General features: G+C 29.0%; 1 protein-coding gene across 1 annotated transcript; it reads left to right on the plus strand.

The window, feature by feature from the left end:
- The first annotated feature begins 4,590 nt into the window (after positions 1–4,590).
- Positions 4,591–18,071, plus strand: LOC147806535 (uncharacterized). The gene is made up of 5 exons (XM_087149667.1): positions 4,591–4,718; positions 12,323–12,440; positions 13,177–13,382; positions 14,278–14,354; positions 17,050–18,071. Exons 1-5 carry the CDS (start codon positions 4,591–4,593, stop codon positions 17,925–17,927), a joined length of 1,407 nt encoding a protein of 468 aa, XP_087005793.1. The 3' UTR covers positions 17,928–18,071.
- Positions 18,072–18,541: the final 470 nt, after the last annotated feature.

Genomic DNA, 18,541 nt, shown 5'->3' on the forward strand with positions numbered 1-18,541 from the left:
AGATATCATTTAAGAACCTCATTATAGAGCCTTAAAAGATTTTTTTTTATTCCAGTATTGTTGTTTTTAGTTATTGAACTTGAAGGACATTTGGCTTAGGCACATGTGTAGTACCTATTTTCCTATATGAGAAAAAGTTCTTATTGTATATATCGTGCTTTAAAGTCGTGTAGTTTTTTTCTACCTTTTTTTTGGTTTCCAACCTAGCACTGCTTTATTACGTTTTTTTATTTGAAGTAATAAAAAAAAAATCCTTTTCATAAAAGAGTTGATTTTTCCCCCTGAAATCTCAAGAGGGAAAGGGGTATACCGAAATTACCTAAGAGAGGCCCTTAAGGAATTGGGAAAAAAAAGCATGTATTGTCGTTTGCGCACCCTTTTTCCCATTCACCTTTTAAAGGTAGTGTACAAAGGTGAATATCCCTTCTTTTAGACAGCTGCTACTTTGAAGGTATGTTTTGCACCTTACAGGTGACAAGTGATACATAAGAACGGGTTAAGGATATTAACCCTTAAAGGGCATCGACTTGAATCTTACGTCAAGTGTTATAAGTTGTTATATTCCTCTAAACTATAAACCTTTATAGAGATAAAAACTAAGTGATAATTCGGCGAAATAAATATCTTTAAATTTTCAATAGAACAATGCATTTGTGTGGCTCCTTTAAGAAAACCTACAATGTGTAGTTTTTGCTACAACTGATTTTCTCTAGTTTCATATTCTTCTGCACTCTTTCCCATAGTTTTCTACTGTTTTAGCTATTGTGCTACAACATATTCTTTACTATTCTTTAAGAATTAATAATAAGTTATTTATTACTATTCTTTAAGAATAATAAGTTATTTATTGTTCCGGATCTCACTCTCTCTTTTTCATCTTTCTACAATACCATCAGTGTTAGATTGACAAAGTGATAATTCGGCGAAATAAATATCTTCAAATTTTCAGTAGAACAATGCATTTGTGTGGCTCCTTTAAGAAAACTTACTATGTGTAGTTTTTGCTACAACTGATTTTCTCTAGTTGTTTCAGATTCTTCTGCACTTACAATAGTTTTCTACTGTTTTAGCTATTGTGCTATTACATATTCTTTAAGAATTAGTAATGAAATATTTATTTCTATTCTTTAAGAATTATTAATAAATTATTTATTGTTCCAGATCTCTCTCTCACTTTTTCATATTTCTACAATACAATCAGTGTTAGACTGACTAAGAACTCAACTTTTTAGTTTATGTTCATCTGATATTGTGTTCAAGCACAGCTTTAATATTTCACTAATTGCATTTTATGCCATCCATATTTATTTGGTTGGCAAGATGAAGTGAAATTTTTTAGGAAGGTTTATGTCCATCTGATCTTGTATCAAAGCACAGTTTTTATATTGTACTTATTGCATTTTATGCTATCCATGAATATTTGTTTGGCAAGATAAAATCAAATTTTTAGAAAAATTTATGTTCATTTGATCTTGTATCATAGCACAGTTTTAATATTTTAGTTATTGCATTTTATGTTATCCATGACTATTGCGATTTTTAAACTTCCTCATGTTTTGCTGACCACGTTTTTGGAACAACATTTATTTAAACTGTTAAGTTTGCTACTAGTTTCTAACGCTACTTTTTCTTTATTACTATTAACAAGCCGTGTATTAGCTTTTCTACTTTGTAAATTAGTAATTCATCGCTGGTTCTGTTTTGTCTTCCTGACCTTCACATAGTGTCTTGACCTCCTCAAGATTTTTTGGTGCCATCACATTTTCTTAAAAATTCTATTTTAAATTTCTCTTACATCATTGGAGAATGTTTCAACATATGGACTCTGATGACTTTGGATAACTCATTAGAAATCCTACTTTTTGAAGGCATTTTTTAATTGTATTTTTTGGAAACTTGATTTGGAAACTTGGTCTCAAGATAATCTCACAAAATATAAAGCATCCTAAAAGTGGTTTTGTATCTTTTTTCCTCATTTTTGTCCAACAATGCTGTAATATTTCTCATTATCAACTTTCTGTTATTAATTTTTACGAAAGTGCAGTAACTGAAACACACTGGTACAATTTTCTAGAGAAAACACAGACGTTTCCTTAATTTTAGACAGGAGATTGATAAATTAACAAAATAATTCTTCACTTTTGTATCTTTAAACTAATCTAAAAATATTAAAATATTTAAAAAGTATCTCTTTTGGTTCAAAAATAGGGGAAATTTTGTCAAAATAGAGTAAAAAATATTTTTTTAGCTCTTGAAACATACCTTTTTCGGAATTTATTATACAATATATTGCAGTTTTCACTTTCAATTTAATCGTAGAAGGAAAAGAAATCGTTAACCTGCGAATTTTTTCAAACTGAAGTTCGTTAAATCGGTGTTCGACTGTATTGTTCTTTGAGACTCCTTTTTATAGCAAAATAATAGGAATACTACTAATTCAATTCTATAAACAGTACTTTTTTCTATAAACAGTTTACTTGAAACATACCTTTTTCGGAATTTATTATACAATATATTGCAGTTTTCACTTTCAATTTAATCGTAGAAGGAAAAGAAATCGTTAACCTGCGAATTTTTTCAAACTGAAGTTCGTTAAATCGGTGTTCGACTGTATTGTTCTTTGAGACTCCTTTTTATAGCAAAATAATAGGAATACTACTAATTCAATTCTATAAACAGTACTTTTTTCTAAATATAGCAGCCATAAAAACGTCTTCTGTGCCATGCCTTATTATTTTTAACAATTAGCATTATTTTTAACAATCATAATCAAAACTTTCAATACCAACAGTCAATAAATAATTCAAAGGATATCAATAAAGGTATTTATTTTCGGGCAAAATTTCATATTAACTATGCTTAGAGGAAGAAGTTTAAAGTTTGAGTTTTATCATGTGATCAAGTTAAAATTATTAAATAGGTAAAATTGTGTTCAAGTAAAATTTCTCAAGAGATAAGTTCTCACTTCTGATACAGGCGATACATCAAATTATTGCGCGAATTATTGCAAATTATTTAATTAGGTGAAAATGTGATACCATATTTTTTGAGCTGCGTTAACTCAGGAGATCGAGTGTTCGCCTTCCAATGAGGTGAACAGGGTTCGATTCCCAGCAATGGCTGGTCAATATGAATTCTACTCTCGGTTCGCACCGGCCACAGTGCTGATATAAAATAGCCTCAATGGTAGACGGATCATGGGTTAGAGCAGAGGTCGCCAAATTGGTCTATATAGACCCCCAGGGGTCTATTTAACAAAAGTGGGGGTTGATCCGAATCGGAAGGGTCGATTGGAGGTCAAAGAAAAAGCAGTTCTTAATACGTAAATCACACATATCTAATTGAGTATGTAAAATTTGTGAATTTTTTTATAATTGACTTAATATCATTCATTATAGAACATAAATTAATAAACGCATCATCAAAAACGTGGAAGATGAGTTTGCTAAATTATTATCGGATCTTGAAGCAAAGACGCTTTTTAAAAATTTAACAATAAGTAAATTCTAAACAAATATAAATATAATGCAAAATTATGTAGAACTTTAAGAAATAACTCAACCTTTTCCAAGTTCCTATATGGTTGAAGCCGGTTTCAGTCACGTAAATTCAATCTTAACTAAAATAAATTAAATGTGGAGTTACGAGGGGATTTAAAATTAAAATTGACCAATTTTGAACCCAATATAGTGAACCTTGCAAAAAACACCAGGCACACTCATCTCATTGGTTAAGAAGCAATAAATCTGTAGTTACTTTACTTATTATTTCTACTTATTTATAATTACTTATTATTTAATAAATATTAAGGTATTTAAATTTCAACATTTATATATTTTTCATAAAACTATTGTTACACAATGTACTATTACTTTAATAAATGTTTAAATCATAAAATAAATGTACAAACACAGTATCTAATAGAGTTTTATCTTAATTAACCGAAAATTACTTTTATGGGGGTCGATGGAGATTTCGAAAAATTATATAGGGGTCGATGATCAACAAAGTTTGGCGACCCATGGGTTAGAGTCTCCTTGCAGTCAAGCGTGGGAGGTCTTCCTGTCCATGTAACGCAAATGCGGGTTAGTTCCATCAAAAAGGCCTCCACTAAGACTTGTTTGTCTCAATGCTTGATCCTGGAGCTCCTTTGTCTTCTCTGTTTGGTTCAAAATTACAAGGCTACGAAATTGAACATTGATAGTCGTAAACTCAGAATTGGGTCAGCTGTTCAACGCCGGTTATAAAATATAAAATGATATTTTCTGATGAAAAGAAATTCAACCTTGATGACTCCGATGGTTGCAAACACTATTGGCATGACTTGATGACCAAATGAAAAGAATGCTTTTGTCGACATATGGGAAGAGATTGAAGCTCTTGGAATCCTTTTCACGTGACGGAGTGTATGAATTACAGCGAGTTTTTGGACCTATATACTCTGCGCTATATCAATCTTTTCTGTTTCGCAACCTGCTTCCTTTTGGTCCCTGATTTGGTGCTTCTAATTCGGTATATCAGCAGGAAAATGCTTTTTATCATGCATATAAACCAATTTAGGAACGGTTTAAAAAAAAAAAATTCTTTACCATGGCCGATTCAATGTCTAAAACTGAACTTCATGTGAAATCTTTGGAATATTTAAGTCGCAATGTTTATGCGAATAGTAAATTATTTTCATCTGTCACTAAATTAACGGTAGCAATCGCTAATAGATGGTACAATAGTACTGAAATTGAATTCTTTGAAGCAATTACAAAAAATAGAGGTCTAATATCATATAAATTTTTATATTTTCATTGTTTTTAGGCACTTCACAGAGAAACGTTTACTGCTTTAAATCAATCCGATGAAACGAAAATAAAAATTATGTTTACTCTTAATAACTGCTTTATTTTTTATTTCAATTTCAGAGGAAACAATGAATAAAAGTTGATGGATTGTTTTCTTTGAATTTATTATGTAGGATCATTATGCATAAATTTTCATCATTCAACTAACTGTCTACCTGTTTCATCATATGATGATCAAGTTCCACCAATCACAATTTCCTTAGTAATTATTAAAAATAATTAACTGTATTAATTAGTAGGTTCTCGTACGTACCAGTGATAATAAACCTTAGACCTATGGGTCAAACACTTTTAGACAATTTTAAGCTCTTTGTTAACTGTTTCAAAAGGTAATTTTATAAACTAACCTCTTTCAAAAATAAAAGCTTGCTAAAAATCGTTTTTATATAATGAAAAGTTTATAAACTTCCTAGTAATTATTTCATAATACAACACGAAATAGAAATTCTTTAGTTTTCTTAAACTTGACTATTATTAAATGACTTGTTCGGATATTTCGATATCCAAGAAGTTAAGAAAAATGGCAACCTTCTTTCCAAAATATTGAACAATATGCTAATAAAAATCTTCCTTCTTTTTGTTTTAACTTTTCAAATGCATTTAAAATGTACTTAATAACACATTTTAATGGATTACTGTTAGATATAGAATAAACTTTGACCAATAAGTTTTTTATCACCGACAAAAAAAGAAAATTTTTACACTCACATTAATTAATAACTTTATTTTATACTTGTCTATCACCCTCGTCAAAAATTTTTGAGCCGCAAGAAAATCAGCAATTAAAAGAAGAAGCCGATACTTTACTAACCTGTTCAACTTTGAACCATAATAAGGTTCAAATTTGTTCCAACTTTATTAAAGTGTCAAATTGTACATTGTTTCCGTTCAAGTTATTATCGTGTGTAAGAAATATGATAATGTGATTCAACTTAATAATCATTTTAGCGTTGTCGCAAGTTTGAACAGTATTATGCTTCAATGCGCTCATAACTTTCTTACAGTGTATCTTATCTTTGTGGCAATTATTAGTTTGAGTTAGATTCCGATATTTACAATGGCCTACTTTAGGGGCTGAGGTCTACTTTTTTAGCTATACAGACTACAGCCTAAAACTCAAAAATCTCATTTTATTTTTATCATTAACTAATTATTAAAAAAATAACTAAAAAAATTTTTTCTTCAAAAATTTATTTGTTTAAAAAAATTTTAATTTTTTTCATCAATAAATGCGTTATTGCATTTATTATGTGTAATTTATTTATTTAAACGAAAAGCAGTTCTGTAATTTTTGCGTTAGGGTATCGTATCCCCTAAGTTTTGCATTTGATCATTTACATCAAATCAAATATGTTTTTTTTTATTCCCATTTTAAAATTCAAATTTTGCTCTTAATTCACGTGTTCACTGTTTTGGTGCATTTCTTTTAGCATACTTTCAATACTGAAGTAACCGTCTAAGCACTGAAAATTTAATAACTAGCTCTTTAGCAATTATTGAAAAGAATGCATTTATTGAAATTTTTTGTTAATGATACTCATAATTTATAAAAAAATATTATGAGATAGCATCAAATATTATTGCTCATAAAAACCGGTTTTGTCCGGAGCAGGATGTTTCGATCCCGCTATTTTCGTAGCGTTGCCTTTTCACTCCCGTTAACGTTTCGTTCCTTTGCCGTTTCGGTTTTTCTTTTTTACATAGTGAAGTTTAAAATATTTTATCATATATGCAATACATTCCAATGTAATGGTAATGATCTTCATTTCCTTTTTTATTGATTTTTAGCTGCTAACATTAAGCCCCTTTTCCAACTTCCTTTCATACACGGTGGAAAAAATTCTGGTAAAATTACCGTACTGTATGGTAATGACACTTCTGACAGTAAAAACCATAATTCTGGTAATAAGAACCAAAATATATGGTATTAAAACCTTTTGGTAATTTTTCGGTTCATATGGCAACGGTTTACCGGAAATTCTGTTTTTCAAAATTATAGTTCTTATTACTACACATTTAGTATAAATTAAAATTTGAAAAGTAAATTCAGCCGAAGAAATGGTTTTTATGCCATGCTCTGATATCATGATAAAATTGCCAAATTTTACCTCATTTACCAAATTTTATCACACATTATAAAACTATATTTTATTGTTAATTTTACTAAAATCATTAGCAAAGCGCTTCGGTAAAATATATCGAGCTTATTGTGGTCCTCATATTCTGGTAGTTTTGACCATAATTTTTTTCTCAGAGTAGTTACGCGCCACAGATAGGATGGGAAAGAAAGGGGTTAAAAACAAAACCTAATTCCCCCTTCCCTCACTTAATAATTCTTTGTGATTTCATAATTTAACCACAAATAATTTAACCATTTAAAATTCTTGATTTATCCATCTCTGGAAAACATGTCAAAATATCCGCGTTGTTAAAATTAAAAATAAAAACTTTTAAAAAAATATTTTTTTAATATGTTTTGAAAACTTAGAACCATGAATGCATGACTAATGTAAATTAATGTCTATATTCAAATAGACCAGTGTTTCCCAAACTTACGACATTTGTGTACTCTTTCTAAATTTTTCATAACGCTGTGCACCACCAATAAAAAATATGCATGAATTTTTTTCTATCAAAAATTTTTACAAAAGTTAAAAATCGCAAATGGCTGTTGACACCACTAATTATTAACTGTTAACTCTGCAAAATATAGCCAATAGAAAAATACGTAATGGTACATTTTCATGGTTAGCTTTGTTTTTAAATAAAAATTTTTGAAATTTTCGTTTGTTATCGCATAAAAACGCGTACCCCGTAAAAATTACTAATTTTTTTCTTATTTAAATAGCGCTAGATAAATTTAATATAGCGCTAGATAATTTTATTTCAGTCTAATTAAGTTAAATAAATAGCTATATATGTTCAGTCTCTTAATATTATCTCCAATTTACTACATTTCTATAAAATTTATCCCTGTAAACTTATGAATTGTTTTAAACTACACATTGCACTGTGTATATGAAAGAGATATTTTAAATTAAATAAATCATTAGGTAAAATTAAATATTATTGTAAATTTAAATAAGTTTAGTGCCGATACGTATTGTATTATAGCTTTATTAAATGTTCATATTTTTCATTTATATTCTAAAAATATAGGAATTTTTTGTTTTCAGTTTGAAAAATAGTTTTATACAATTGCATTTTTTTAACGTGTTTTCTTAAACAGAATACAAGTTTTAAAACATCATTCACTAAAACCTTACTTGTTTTTAAGGAAATAGGATCAAGTTTGAAAAGCCTAGTTTTTTTTTAAAAAAAATATTAAAGTAAACATTTAATAGTTTTTAACTAAAAACTAACTGAAAAAAACAAAAATAAAATCTGTTTAAATAAATTAAAACGTATACATATAATAAATCTAATTTTTGAAATAAAAATAAATATTATTTTCAAATTTAATATTTAATTTTTAAATTATTTTTAAAACTTCAATTATATTTATAAATTTTATATAAATTAAAATATATAATTATATTTTCCAATATAACCATTTTTCAAACTAAATTTAGACAAATTTCATGCATTTTAATCAACAAAAAAAATGTCTGCATAATTATTCTGGTTTTTTCCAGTTTATTTCACTGTTCAGAAAAAGAAGAAAAAAAATTTAACCTAATTATCATAATCTTTAAATGAAAGGATTTAAATAAAATATCTGATTAATTTATATAATTGAGTCGTGTATTCATTTTAAGAAATATTTTAAATTAGTTTGCTCCAGCTTTGTACACTTAATTTGAAATTTATGCATGATTACTCATTAAAAAAAATTCATTGATTATTTTATTTCGAAACACACTTTTCTCTCAATTACAATTGTAAATTTTGTTGTAGGTTGAGTTATCTAGCAATTTGAAATCAACTTAAATTACAACAAATTGGATATCGTCATCAGTTCATTAAATATAACAACTTATATCATTGATAATTGTATGTGATGTTTCGATTGATCGAATCTATAAAAAATTCAAACTTAGATCAGACATAGTTTAGTGTGTGAAGTTCCTCACAAGTTTTTTTTTCCTGAAAAATTAAGTGAAATAAAACAAATTTACTTCAATACTTTAGAATATTTCAAATTCTAAAACTTTATTTCAAATTCTAATCGGGTACATTTGTTGAATGCAGTATTACTTTATTTTGAAACAAATATACATTATTTTTCCAAAAGCATTTGGTGAAATTAATTTTTTCTTTTTTGAGCTAATATTTTAACTTGTTTGATTTTATTTTGCTTATTGTATTGCATATTTTTCATTTGTTTTTATTTACTTATTTATTTAGTTATTGTAAGAATTATTAATAAGGGTAGGTACAAAATTACTGGTAATACTACCTTATCTAAGTATTCATTAAGTTAGTATCAACGCCTAGTACGGTACGGGAGATTAAGGTAAGAAGAATGATTGTGTTCCAAGCGTGAATGAGTTAGGTGTGAAGCACACTTAATTTTTATTTTTATAAATTGATAAAATCGTCTATTTCGTCTCTGTAAATATATTTTATATTACAGTTAGATAATTTCACATTGTTTGTATGAAAGATGTATTAGAGCATTTTAATCTTCCTTTTTTCATGAATACTTATATTACTCCGTATTTTAAACTAAAAGAACACGGGGTGCATAAAATTGATTTTCCTTTAAAATTGTATTAATAGAGCATGACACAATTTTTTTTACTTTTTGCAAATTTTGTTCATAAAAATCAGTTACGATGACGTTTTTTTTCTTCTATTTTCATACAAATTCTTTATTTTCTTTGTAAAATGTTTAAAATGTAAAGTTTAATGCGTTTTATAAAACAATTATTCTTCAAAAATAAAATTTGAAAATAAATTTTCCAAAGCATTCTCTCCAAATTAAACCGTCGTCTAAACTACGGAAAAAACCTATTAATCTAAAAAAAATCTTATACTCCTCTTAAATATGAAATTAAAAGGTATTTATAAGTCTTTAAATAAAAATAATAAAAACTAACATTTTATTTCCCGGAAACCTAGCTCGTGTATATGAAAAAAAAATTATTTTTAAAATTAGAAATATGTTTGACATGTTTTAAAAGAGGGCACATTAAAATTAAAATGCAAGTATTATTTTTGTAAACAACATTTATTTAAAAATAATTTATCCTAGCCGCAAAAAAAATATCCTGTCAATCCATGTGTTGAAATCGAAATCAGCTGCATTTAATTAATATTTTCATTACAATAAATTTACGAACTTACAAAAGAATACATAATAAAAGAAAATATAGTATTTATTTCTCAGAAGTAAACTTTCTTTAGCTGCGATAGAACATTATAATTGATACTTTTCTTTTAAAAATAATCTTAGCTTCTCTGAAAACTTATGAATGCAATTTATAAGAAATATAATAACTAATATATGTAATTCAAAATGTTTCTTAATTTTATAAAACTAGTTTTATGTTTTTACTAAACTTTTAAAAATCGATATAAATATTTTTGCCACTATCTGAATTATATTTAGTATTATTTATTCTCATAATATGGTAATTATTGATAAAGTAAAAAAAATACTATATTATTGCATAGCTGCCAACTGACCAGAAGTTTTCGGATTTGTTCCTAATTTTTAAATCAAATCTGAAAATCTGATATTTTTATTAAAAAAATCCGAATTTTTGTAAAATTGCAGTATTTTTGCTTTTAAACCAATCCCTTGTTCTGATCGCTGTAATCGCGCTTCCTGTGATTATTGTGCAGAAGTAATTTTTAGTAGCTTTTTATTGGAAAATACTATTCCAATAGCTGTTGCTGATCATTTCACTAAATTGAATCTTAAACAACTATTATTATTTTTTTTAATGTATTGTAGTATTTAGCACTTGCATCAGAAATATTTGTCTATGATGTAGTTTAATATTTATCTGTGTTTTATAATTTGGAGAAGAATAATTACATATTAATAGGTAATGGTTGTTTTTAAACTATTATACCAGTATTCTTAATTAAAAAATATTAAAAATTTCCCTTAAAAGATAGTGTTTATAATTTTCTTTACTAATTTACATAAGATATTTAAGTATATGTCTATTAATGTTATTATTTATTAGTTAAATATTTGTCTTACTCTCGTAATTGGCGCGTATAATTGTGTCGCATATAGTGTTCCTAATTTTTTATTCCTAAGATTGGCAGCTGTGCTATTGAATACTAGCATTTTATATCTATCTAACAATAATTTAAATACTATTGGTATTGCATACTTACGCAATCTGTTCTCGTCGTTTTATATTCTTTTTTGTTTATTTCACTTATTTATTTTTTACTTATATAAAAACCTTCCCGTCTATCTTCTGCCCAAATGAAAAAGTTATAAATTTTAGATCTTCTTTATTTTTATTAATAGATTAAAAAAACTAACTAAATTATCCGTTCAGGGAAAAAAAACTCTTTTTGATTGATATTAATTGTTCAAATAATAATTAGATCGTTAGAGTATAATTAGATGATATTTGGATAAATATGCTCCATTGTAATAAACCTTACATTCAATCCTCAAATAAATAAAAAAACAAGCATAATAATTCTTTTTTCTCTCATGTCCCTTGAAAATAGTATATATATTCATAAAAGCGTTGTAACAAAGACATGGAATGAAAAGTTTACCCAGATATCAGTGACATATGATAAAAAAAAAATTTACTAATATAGTAAAATTATAGAAAATTGCAATTTTAATGTTATCAAACTAACATTTTAGTTAAATCAATGGATTATAAGCACTTAATATTATTTAGTTTAATACGCATTTATACTTTCAGACATTTTATGAAAAATTCATTTATATAATTTGTTATAAACTGCAAGAAATAAATTTAATAATTATTTTTATACTTATAAGCAATATTTGTTAATTTTTATAATCTAGTTTTATTTATGAGATTATGAATAATATGAACTGATAACATGCTAAAATTAATTGTTTTATTCGAAATCAAATTTTTCAATTGAAATTCAAGTGAATTGACGGTATTGATTTAAAGATTATTGATTGACTGGCTGTCATTAATTTAGATATTATTATTATAAAATTATTTTGAAATCAATATTCACAATTTTTTAATTTTTTTTTATTTTCGATCAAAAAAAGATACCTTTTCCTTGTCTAGATTTAAATTTGAGGTTTAGATGTTAGATCTAAGATTTTGTTAAATTAAAGATTTTGTTGCTTTTTATTAACGGGGTTGAAGATTTAAAATAGTTATCACAAATTTTCCCGTACAGTCATATCTAATGTGCAATTTTTGGATATTTTATGTGCCTTTTAACAACTCTTTTTAAATTAAAGAGAGAAATTACTTTTTTTTAAATAAAATTTAGTTTTTTTTAATTTTATTATTTTAAAAATTATTTAGCAAAAATACTATTTTCATTTATAGGTCGCAGCTCTACAACAAGTCTTTCGACGAAGAATCTTGTAAAAGATCGCGATTAGATGCCAGTCCTGGTCAAGCTGGTGAAAAGTCTCAACTGGATGAAGAACGAAAGAAAAGACAGGTGTGAATTACACATATTGTACTTTAAAAAATTGTTTTTAAACTTATTTATAAATCGAACTCTTGAGTGCCGCCACTTAAGTTGCAGCCGGATGTTACTTTAAAATAAATTTGCTTGAGAATTTAGTCTTTTAAATTAAGAAAACTAATAATTGCTGTTCAAAAGGGTAATTTGATAAAAAATTATGCTTTTAATTTTTAATTAGATAAATAATATAATTATTTATTTAATTAAAAATTAAAAAAACTTGTTTAATTTATTGAAAATATTTTAATTGGCATTAGTTTTTTTCTTTTTTTTTTATTTTCTTTTTTTACTTTTCGCACATATTTTTTTAAACTGTTGATAAGTAAGTAGTTTAATGAATTTTTGACAATTTTAATTTTCAATGAAGATTTCAGTATAAATAAAATCAAATTTATTAACTATACTATCATATATTTCTTTTTGTTCAATTTAAAATAAATTGCATACGAATTGAATCATATAATATAATGTTGCTAAGTATTATTCAATGTAAATAATAAATGTTTCTAATTACGTAGGATTATTTTAATACCTGGAAAAAATCTTTCTATCTATTCAGCAAACAATTTCTCTCTCTCTTTTTTTTTTTTTTTTTTTTTTGTAATTTTACGCAGAACAATGTGTTACAGAAACCTAATTAAGATCTAAAAAGTAGTTTTATATTGTTAAGTTTAAAATGTTATTGCATTTTAAATTTTTTATTTTGCAGGAACGTCTTGAAACTATTTCTGAACAATTGAAATTGTTGGGAAGTCAACAAGAAGAACTAAAAAATAGACTTCAACAGGCTCGGGAAGCCCAGAATTATGCTGTTATTACTCACCTGCAATCGCAGCTTGAGCAAATTTCAGCTCAACAGATGCAGCTCATTAATGATCAAAGTGATTTAAACAAGCAGCTTAGACGGATAGAAAGGTTAGCTTATCTCATTATTAGCCCTGAGAATCTTTATTGTCTATTCAACATAAGTAAACTATTAACCTTTAAGAATTCATTTCGTGTGTCATTGTGCTGACGAATTGTTGACGCGAAGCTTTTTTCTTGCTTACTGTTAACTTCCTCGAACGCATTCGTACATAATTCCTATACACGTTCCTCATTTGACTTTCATTTGTCTTTTTACGGTTGACGAGCTATATATATATATATTGTACATTTACTATAGATACAATATTATAATAAGCAATTATTTTTGTTAAGTGAACCAATCCTCTAGCCGTCGAGCTAACAATGGGAGGTTTGGGTGGTTTTCCTCTCCATGTAATGCGAATGCGGATTAATTCCATCAAAAAGTTCTCAATGAAAGCTTGTTTGTCTCAATTCTTGATTCAGGAGTTTCCATGTCTTCTGGGTTAAGTTAGAAATTACAAGGTCACGGATTTAAACATTGATATCCGTAAACTCAAAATTGGGTCAGCTGTTCAACGCTAGTTATGAAATATATTAAGTGGACCAATAATTTTTGTTAAGTTTTCCTATAATGGATTCGTACCCTCATTTGGCCTTGGATGATATCCGTCTTCTTAAGATGGACGAGCTATATTTTCTATATTTACTTTTGACCCGATATAACCAATTATTTATATTAACTGGACCACTAAGAATGGTTTTGTATATAATTAGTTTTTATTGCTATTAATTTAATTTGCAAGTTAAAGTTTTATTGCAAAAAATTAGTTTGAAATACACTATCTGATCATTGTAAAAATACTTATCGCTTTCTTATTTCACCAAAAATATATTTTGATTTCTTAAGCTTACCTTCATTGAATGTATGAAACATTACTTCATAAAATATATTCTTATATAGGTATTACCTTGGAGGAAAAGGATGTGGAAGATTATCTTCATGTTCTGATCCAGATAAAATAGATAATGATGACACAGGTATGATTTTAAAAATTATTCTATAAAAGCAAAAATATTTTGAGGATAACTCATTCTTTTGACTCTGAATGTGAATAGAATTTTCTAATAAATTTATTATGCACCTAACTATCAGGTGTAAAGAGGAGTAATTTGCAGATAGTGTGTAAATTAAAAAAATGGAAAACCCTGCATAGTGTTTGATCTAATGATTAGATTTTCACATAGCAGAACTCAACTCTTAATGGTTTGAGAGCAAACTTATTAGTGCAGACGATATTTTAAGTTAGGAAATTGGACACAAAAGCGGACTTTCTCGGAATATGCATGCTTTTTTTCTAATGGATTCTTATTCTTTACTTAAAAAAGGAGAGAGAGACTCACAATCCGAAAAAAAAATAGTTTGGTCAGGAGAGTTTAAACACCTATAATGTTAATTTTACTTATTGCGTATTTCGCAATATCTCAAAAACTATTTTAACAAATAGAAAAAAAAAATCTGCAAAGTTTTTTTAACGAATCGCATAGGGGTTTGAAAAATTCACGTTACAACTTTTATTTCAATAAAACAGTTCAGTTGATGTGGTAAAGAAAAAGGACTGCAGGACAAGAACTTACTTCATGCATTGATAAAAATAATTATCAGGAGTTCATTTGTCTTCTGGGTTGGTCTAAAAACATTAGTAAGGTTGAAAGATTTCCCCAACTTCTCAAAGTTGGGACTCTCTTACAAGATTTAAAATTATCTCATGGCACCCCTGTCATAATATTTATCTGCCGTATAATATTTATTACTTAGATATACATAACATATGTTTGATATGTGTCAGTAAAAACAGATTACTATTAAAGCATTCTCGCAACTGCAAATTGTAGGCCAGGTGGTTCATGGAGGTTAAGACTCCATATTGATTTTGCTGATATGGTAAGCATTGCGCACAAGCCGCCTTTACTTCCCAGACAAACTGGTACTCATGTATCTAAAGCTAGTTGAGCTTCAAAAAACCACTCAGGATCGAACCCCAGTACTTCGTAATGACTGCTCAGTGCTTTTAGCCACTAAGCCACCATGGCTCACTATAAAGTCGGCATCATGGCTCACTATAAATGGACTGCTAATCCATTGGGCTCTGCCCGCGTGGGTTCGAATCCAATCCTTGTCGGCTTTGATTATGGAGCCACGATGGCTCATGGGATAGAGCGTTCGCCTTCCAATGAGGTGAACCGGGGTTCGATCCCGGTAATGGCTGGTCGATACGAATTTCGCATCCGGCTTGCACCGACCACAGTGCTGGCGTTAGAGTCCCCTTGCCGTCAGACTAACCGTGGGAAGCTCTCGTGGTCTTCCTCTCCATGTAACGCAAATGCCGGTTAGTTCCATCAAAAAGTCCTCCACGAAGGCAAATTTCTCCCAATACTTGATCCAGGAGTTCCATTGTCTTCTGGATTGGGTTCAAAATTACAAGGCTACGGAGTTTAACATTAGAAGTCGTAAACCCAAAAATTTTGTCGACTGTTCAACGACGGTTATAAAAAAAAATTTAAAAATCATGGAGACGTCACGGCACCCCTCGTCTCAATCTAAGGCAACCTAAATGGTTTAAAAGAATAGATTGCTCATTTCACAAGACAATCTAATTCAATCAAGACACTCAGAATCCTTAATTATATTATAACGCAAAATGTCTTTAGTGGTAAACACATCATGGTTTGGACTCATCTTGTTATCAGATTAACTGTGTATGAATTTTGAGGTTTTCCTCTCCATATAACTCTTTTAGTCATGAAGTCCTCATTAGAGATAAATTTGTCTCAGTGATCTGGGTATTTCCTTGTCTTCCGGATCAGATCTAGACAAGCTGCTGAAAACTAAACTAAACTCAGCGGCGCGACAGCCTATAGAAGGCCAAGGCCTACTGTTCCCATCTCAGTTTTCTTGACCGTGGGCTCTGGGATGCAGGAGCAGATGTTTCGATTAGGTGGTCAGCCGAACGCGGAACCCCCAGTGTTTAGTTCCCAAGCATGCTTGGTACTCATTTATCGACCCACTGAAGGAATGAAAGGCTGAGTCAACCTTGCCCGCCCGAGGATCGAACCAGGAACCTGTGGCACGACAGCGCGAAGCGCTACCGCTGAGCCACCGGGGGTCAGACAAGCTGCTAGATAGGTTCATTTTTTACTTTTTGTGATCCCATTGGCTTGAAACTAAAATTAATGATGTAGTGTAAGATTTTATTTAATTATTAAGTTATTTTTGTGAGCCAGTTATATTGAGAAAACTCTGGGAATCACATAAATGACTGCTAAGGGATAGAGGTTTTTTGGTTTCAGATTCCTGTTGCTTTTTTAGTTACTGAGAAGTTATAGATTATGCTGACGTTATTGAAATATTTTAATCACTTTTTTACAAACTCCGAGCAGCATTTTATGTTAGAAAATAGTTATTAATTATTAATACAAATAAATGTTTAACTCTGAGATCTTTAAAAAACACTTTAACTTTATTTTGTTCATTGATTTGTTCATTGATTCAGAAAATATAAGAAGTTTGTGGAAAACTTTTAACGCTTACTATGTTTAGTGCTTACTTTTAGCTCTACATTTACCAATTAAATTAATAAAACTTATTAAAATTATTTTTTTTCGTTCTTCTAATTTATGTTATTTATTTTCTCTTTAACTTCTGCCGATACATAACTTTTTTCTTACATTTCAGATTCACAATTCTCTGCATATAGTAATGCTTCTTCTCCTACTCTAAGTCATGATGCTCATGATTCACCATCCCAAGATTCAAATCAATCTGTACATACAACGGATGTTTTTGGAACTATGAAAATGGTGAAGAAAACCAGTGTTCAAATTACTAAACAATTAGTTCAAGAAACTTTAATGGATGAAGGCCTAAGAGTTGTTAAAGAAATAATGAAAGAAGAGAATGAAATCTCAGCCCTTGCTCCACCTAATGTAAGTCCTCCACGCAATAACAGCATCAATGTTACTTCAAATGGTCCTACTCCTAATGTTTCAAACAGTTCCAAACCCGAAACTGGGAGTCGCCCTCGAGGTCGACCTCCTAGGCTTGATAGAGACTATTCAATATCAACAGCTTCTGCCACTGGTGGTGGATCTAGAGCTCCCACTCCTATGAGCCATCCACCACCAGCATCTACTCCTTCTCCTTCCACAACAAACAACTCTAATAGTAATAATGGAGGAAGTGCTCCTACATCATCACCATCTGCTCAAAATGGACGTAGTATGTCATCTGCTATGAATGGTCCATCATGCCCTTCTGAATCCCACAACAACAATGGTAGTTCTAGCATCCCAATCAGTGCCTCGTCTCATTCTGTGGATGGATTTGCAATGCCCATGACGAATGGAACAAATGGTCTTAACCATCATCATCATCACCAGCATCATCATCAACATGGTTCTGGAGGTAGTAATTCACCTGTTGTTGATATAACTTCTTCTCCTGAACCTATCGGGAAAGGAACTTCCAACAGTTTGAATGCCCTTCTTGCCTTTTCCCAAAAAGGAATCAAACAAGAGCCCTCCTCTCCTAATAATGCTTATAAAATTGACTGAGGCCTTCAGTATTAAAAAGCTATAACCAAACTATTGACTGTCGTGTAGATAAGTCTTTTTAACAAAGATTTTTATTTCTTTCTTATATATATTCTGTTACTTCTTCCAAACACTTAATTACGTTTTATAATTTTAGCTTTGTTATTTTTATTGCTTCTGTACAATACTGTTGATTCCCATTCTTTCTATCCAATTGACAGGATAGAATACTTTTCTATTTCTACTACAAAAGTATTTACTAGTTACTGGCATAACTAAAACTTTTAAATGAAAAATATTGTTGCTCTAATACAACTGAAGGTTTAATCCATTCCATTGGTGCAGTATAAAAATATAAATGTGCAATAACCTGTTGTTAAAAGTCCTTCCATTCTTGGACTTGGGCCAAAAACTAAATGATAAAAGGGATTTCAAATCTTGACTGAATTATATCTGTGATTATTTGTTCTTCAATCCGTGAGTATACGTTTTAGCAATTCAGTACTGACCTGGTCAGTAATCTTGCAATGTGCCGTGAATTCTGTGTGTGCATGTTGCGTTATGGAAGTCCTAGACGTCCAAATTTGCCTAGTCCTATGTGACCAGCGCAATTCTTGTCTGATTTTATTCTAATA

This window comes from Parasteatoda tepidariorum, chromosome 8 (assembly GCF_982258835.1).
Source record: "Parasteatoda tepidariorum strain Cologne lab strain chromosome 8, Ptep-v5.0, whole genome shotgun sequence".
Lineage (NCBI taxonomy): Eukaryota > Metazoa > Arthropoda > Arachnida > Araneae > Theridiidae > Parasteatoda > Parasteatoda tepidariorum.

What these genes read in the sequence shown, in the direction of transcription:
- LOC147806535 (XM_087149667.1), top strand. Translation starts at nt 4,591, where the DNA reads ATGGCCGATTCAATGTCTAAAACTGAACTTCATGTGAAATCTTTGGAA. An exon ending in AAGAACGAAAGAAAAGACAG is followed by an intron (nt 12,441 to 13,176) that starts GTGTGAATTACA and finishes TTTATTTTGCAG; the next exon opens with GAACGTCTTGAAACTATTTC. An exon ending in AATAGATAATGATGACACAG is followed by an intron (nt 14,355 to 17,049) that starts GTATGATTTTAA and finishes CTTACATTTCAG; the next exon opens with ATTCACAATTCTCTGCATAT.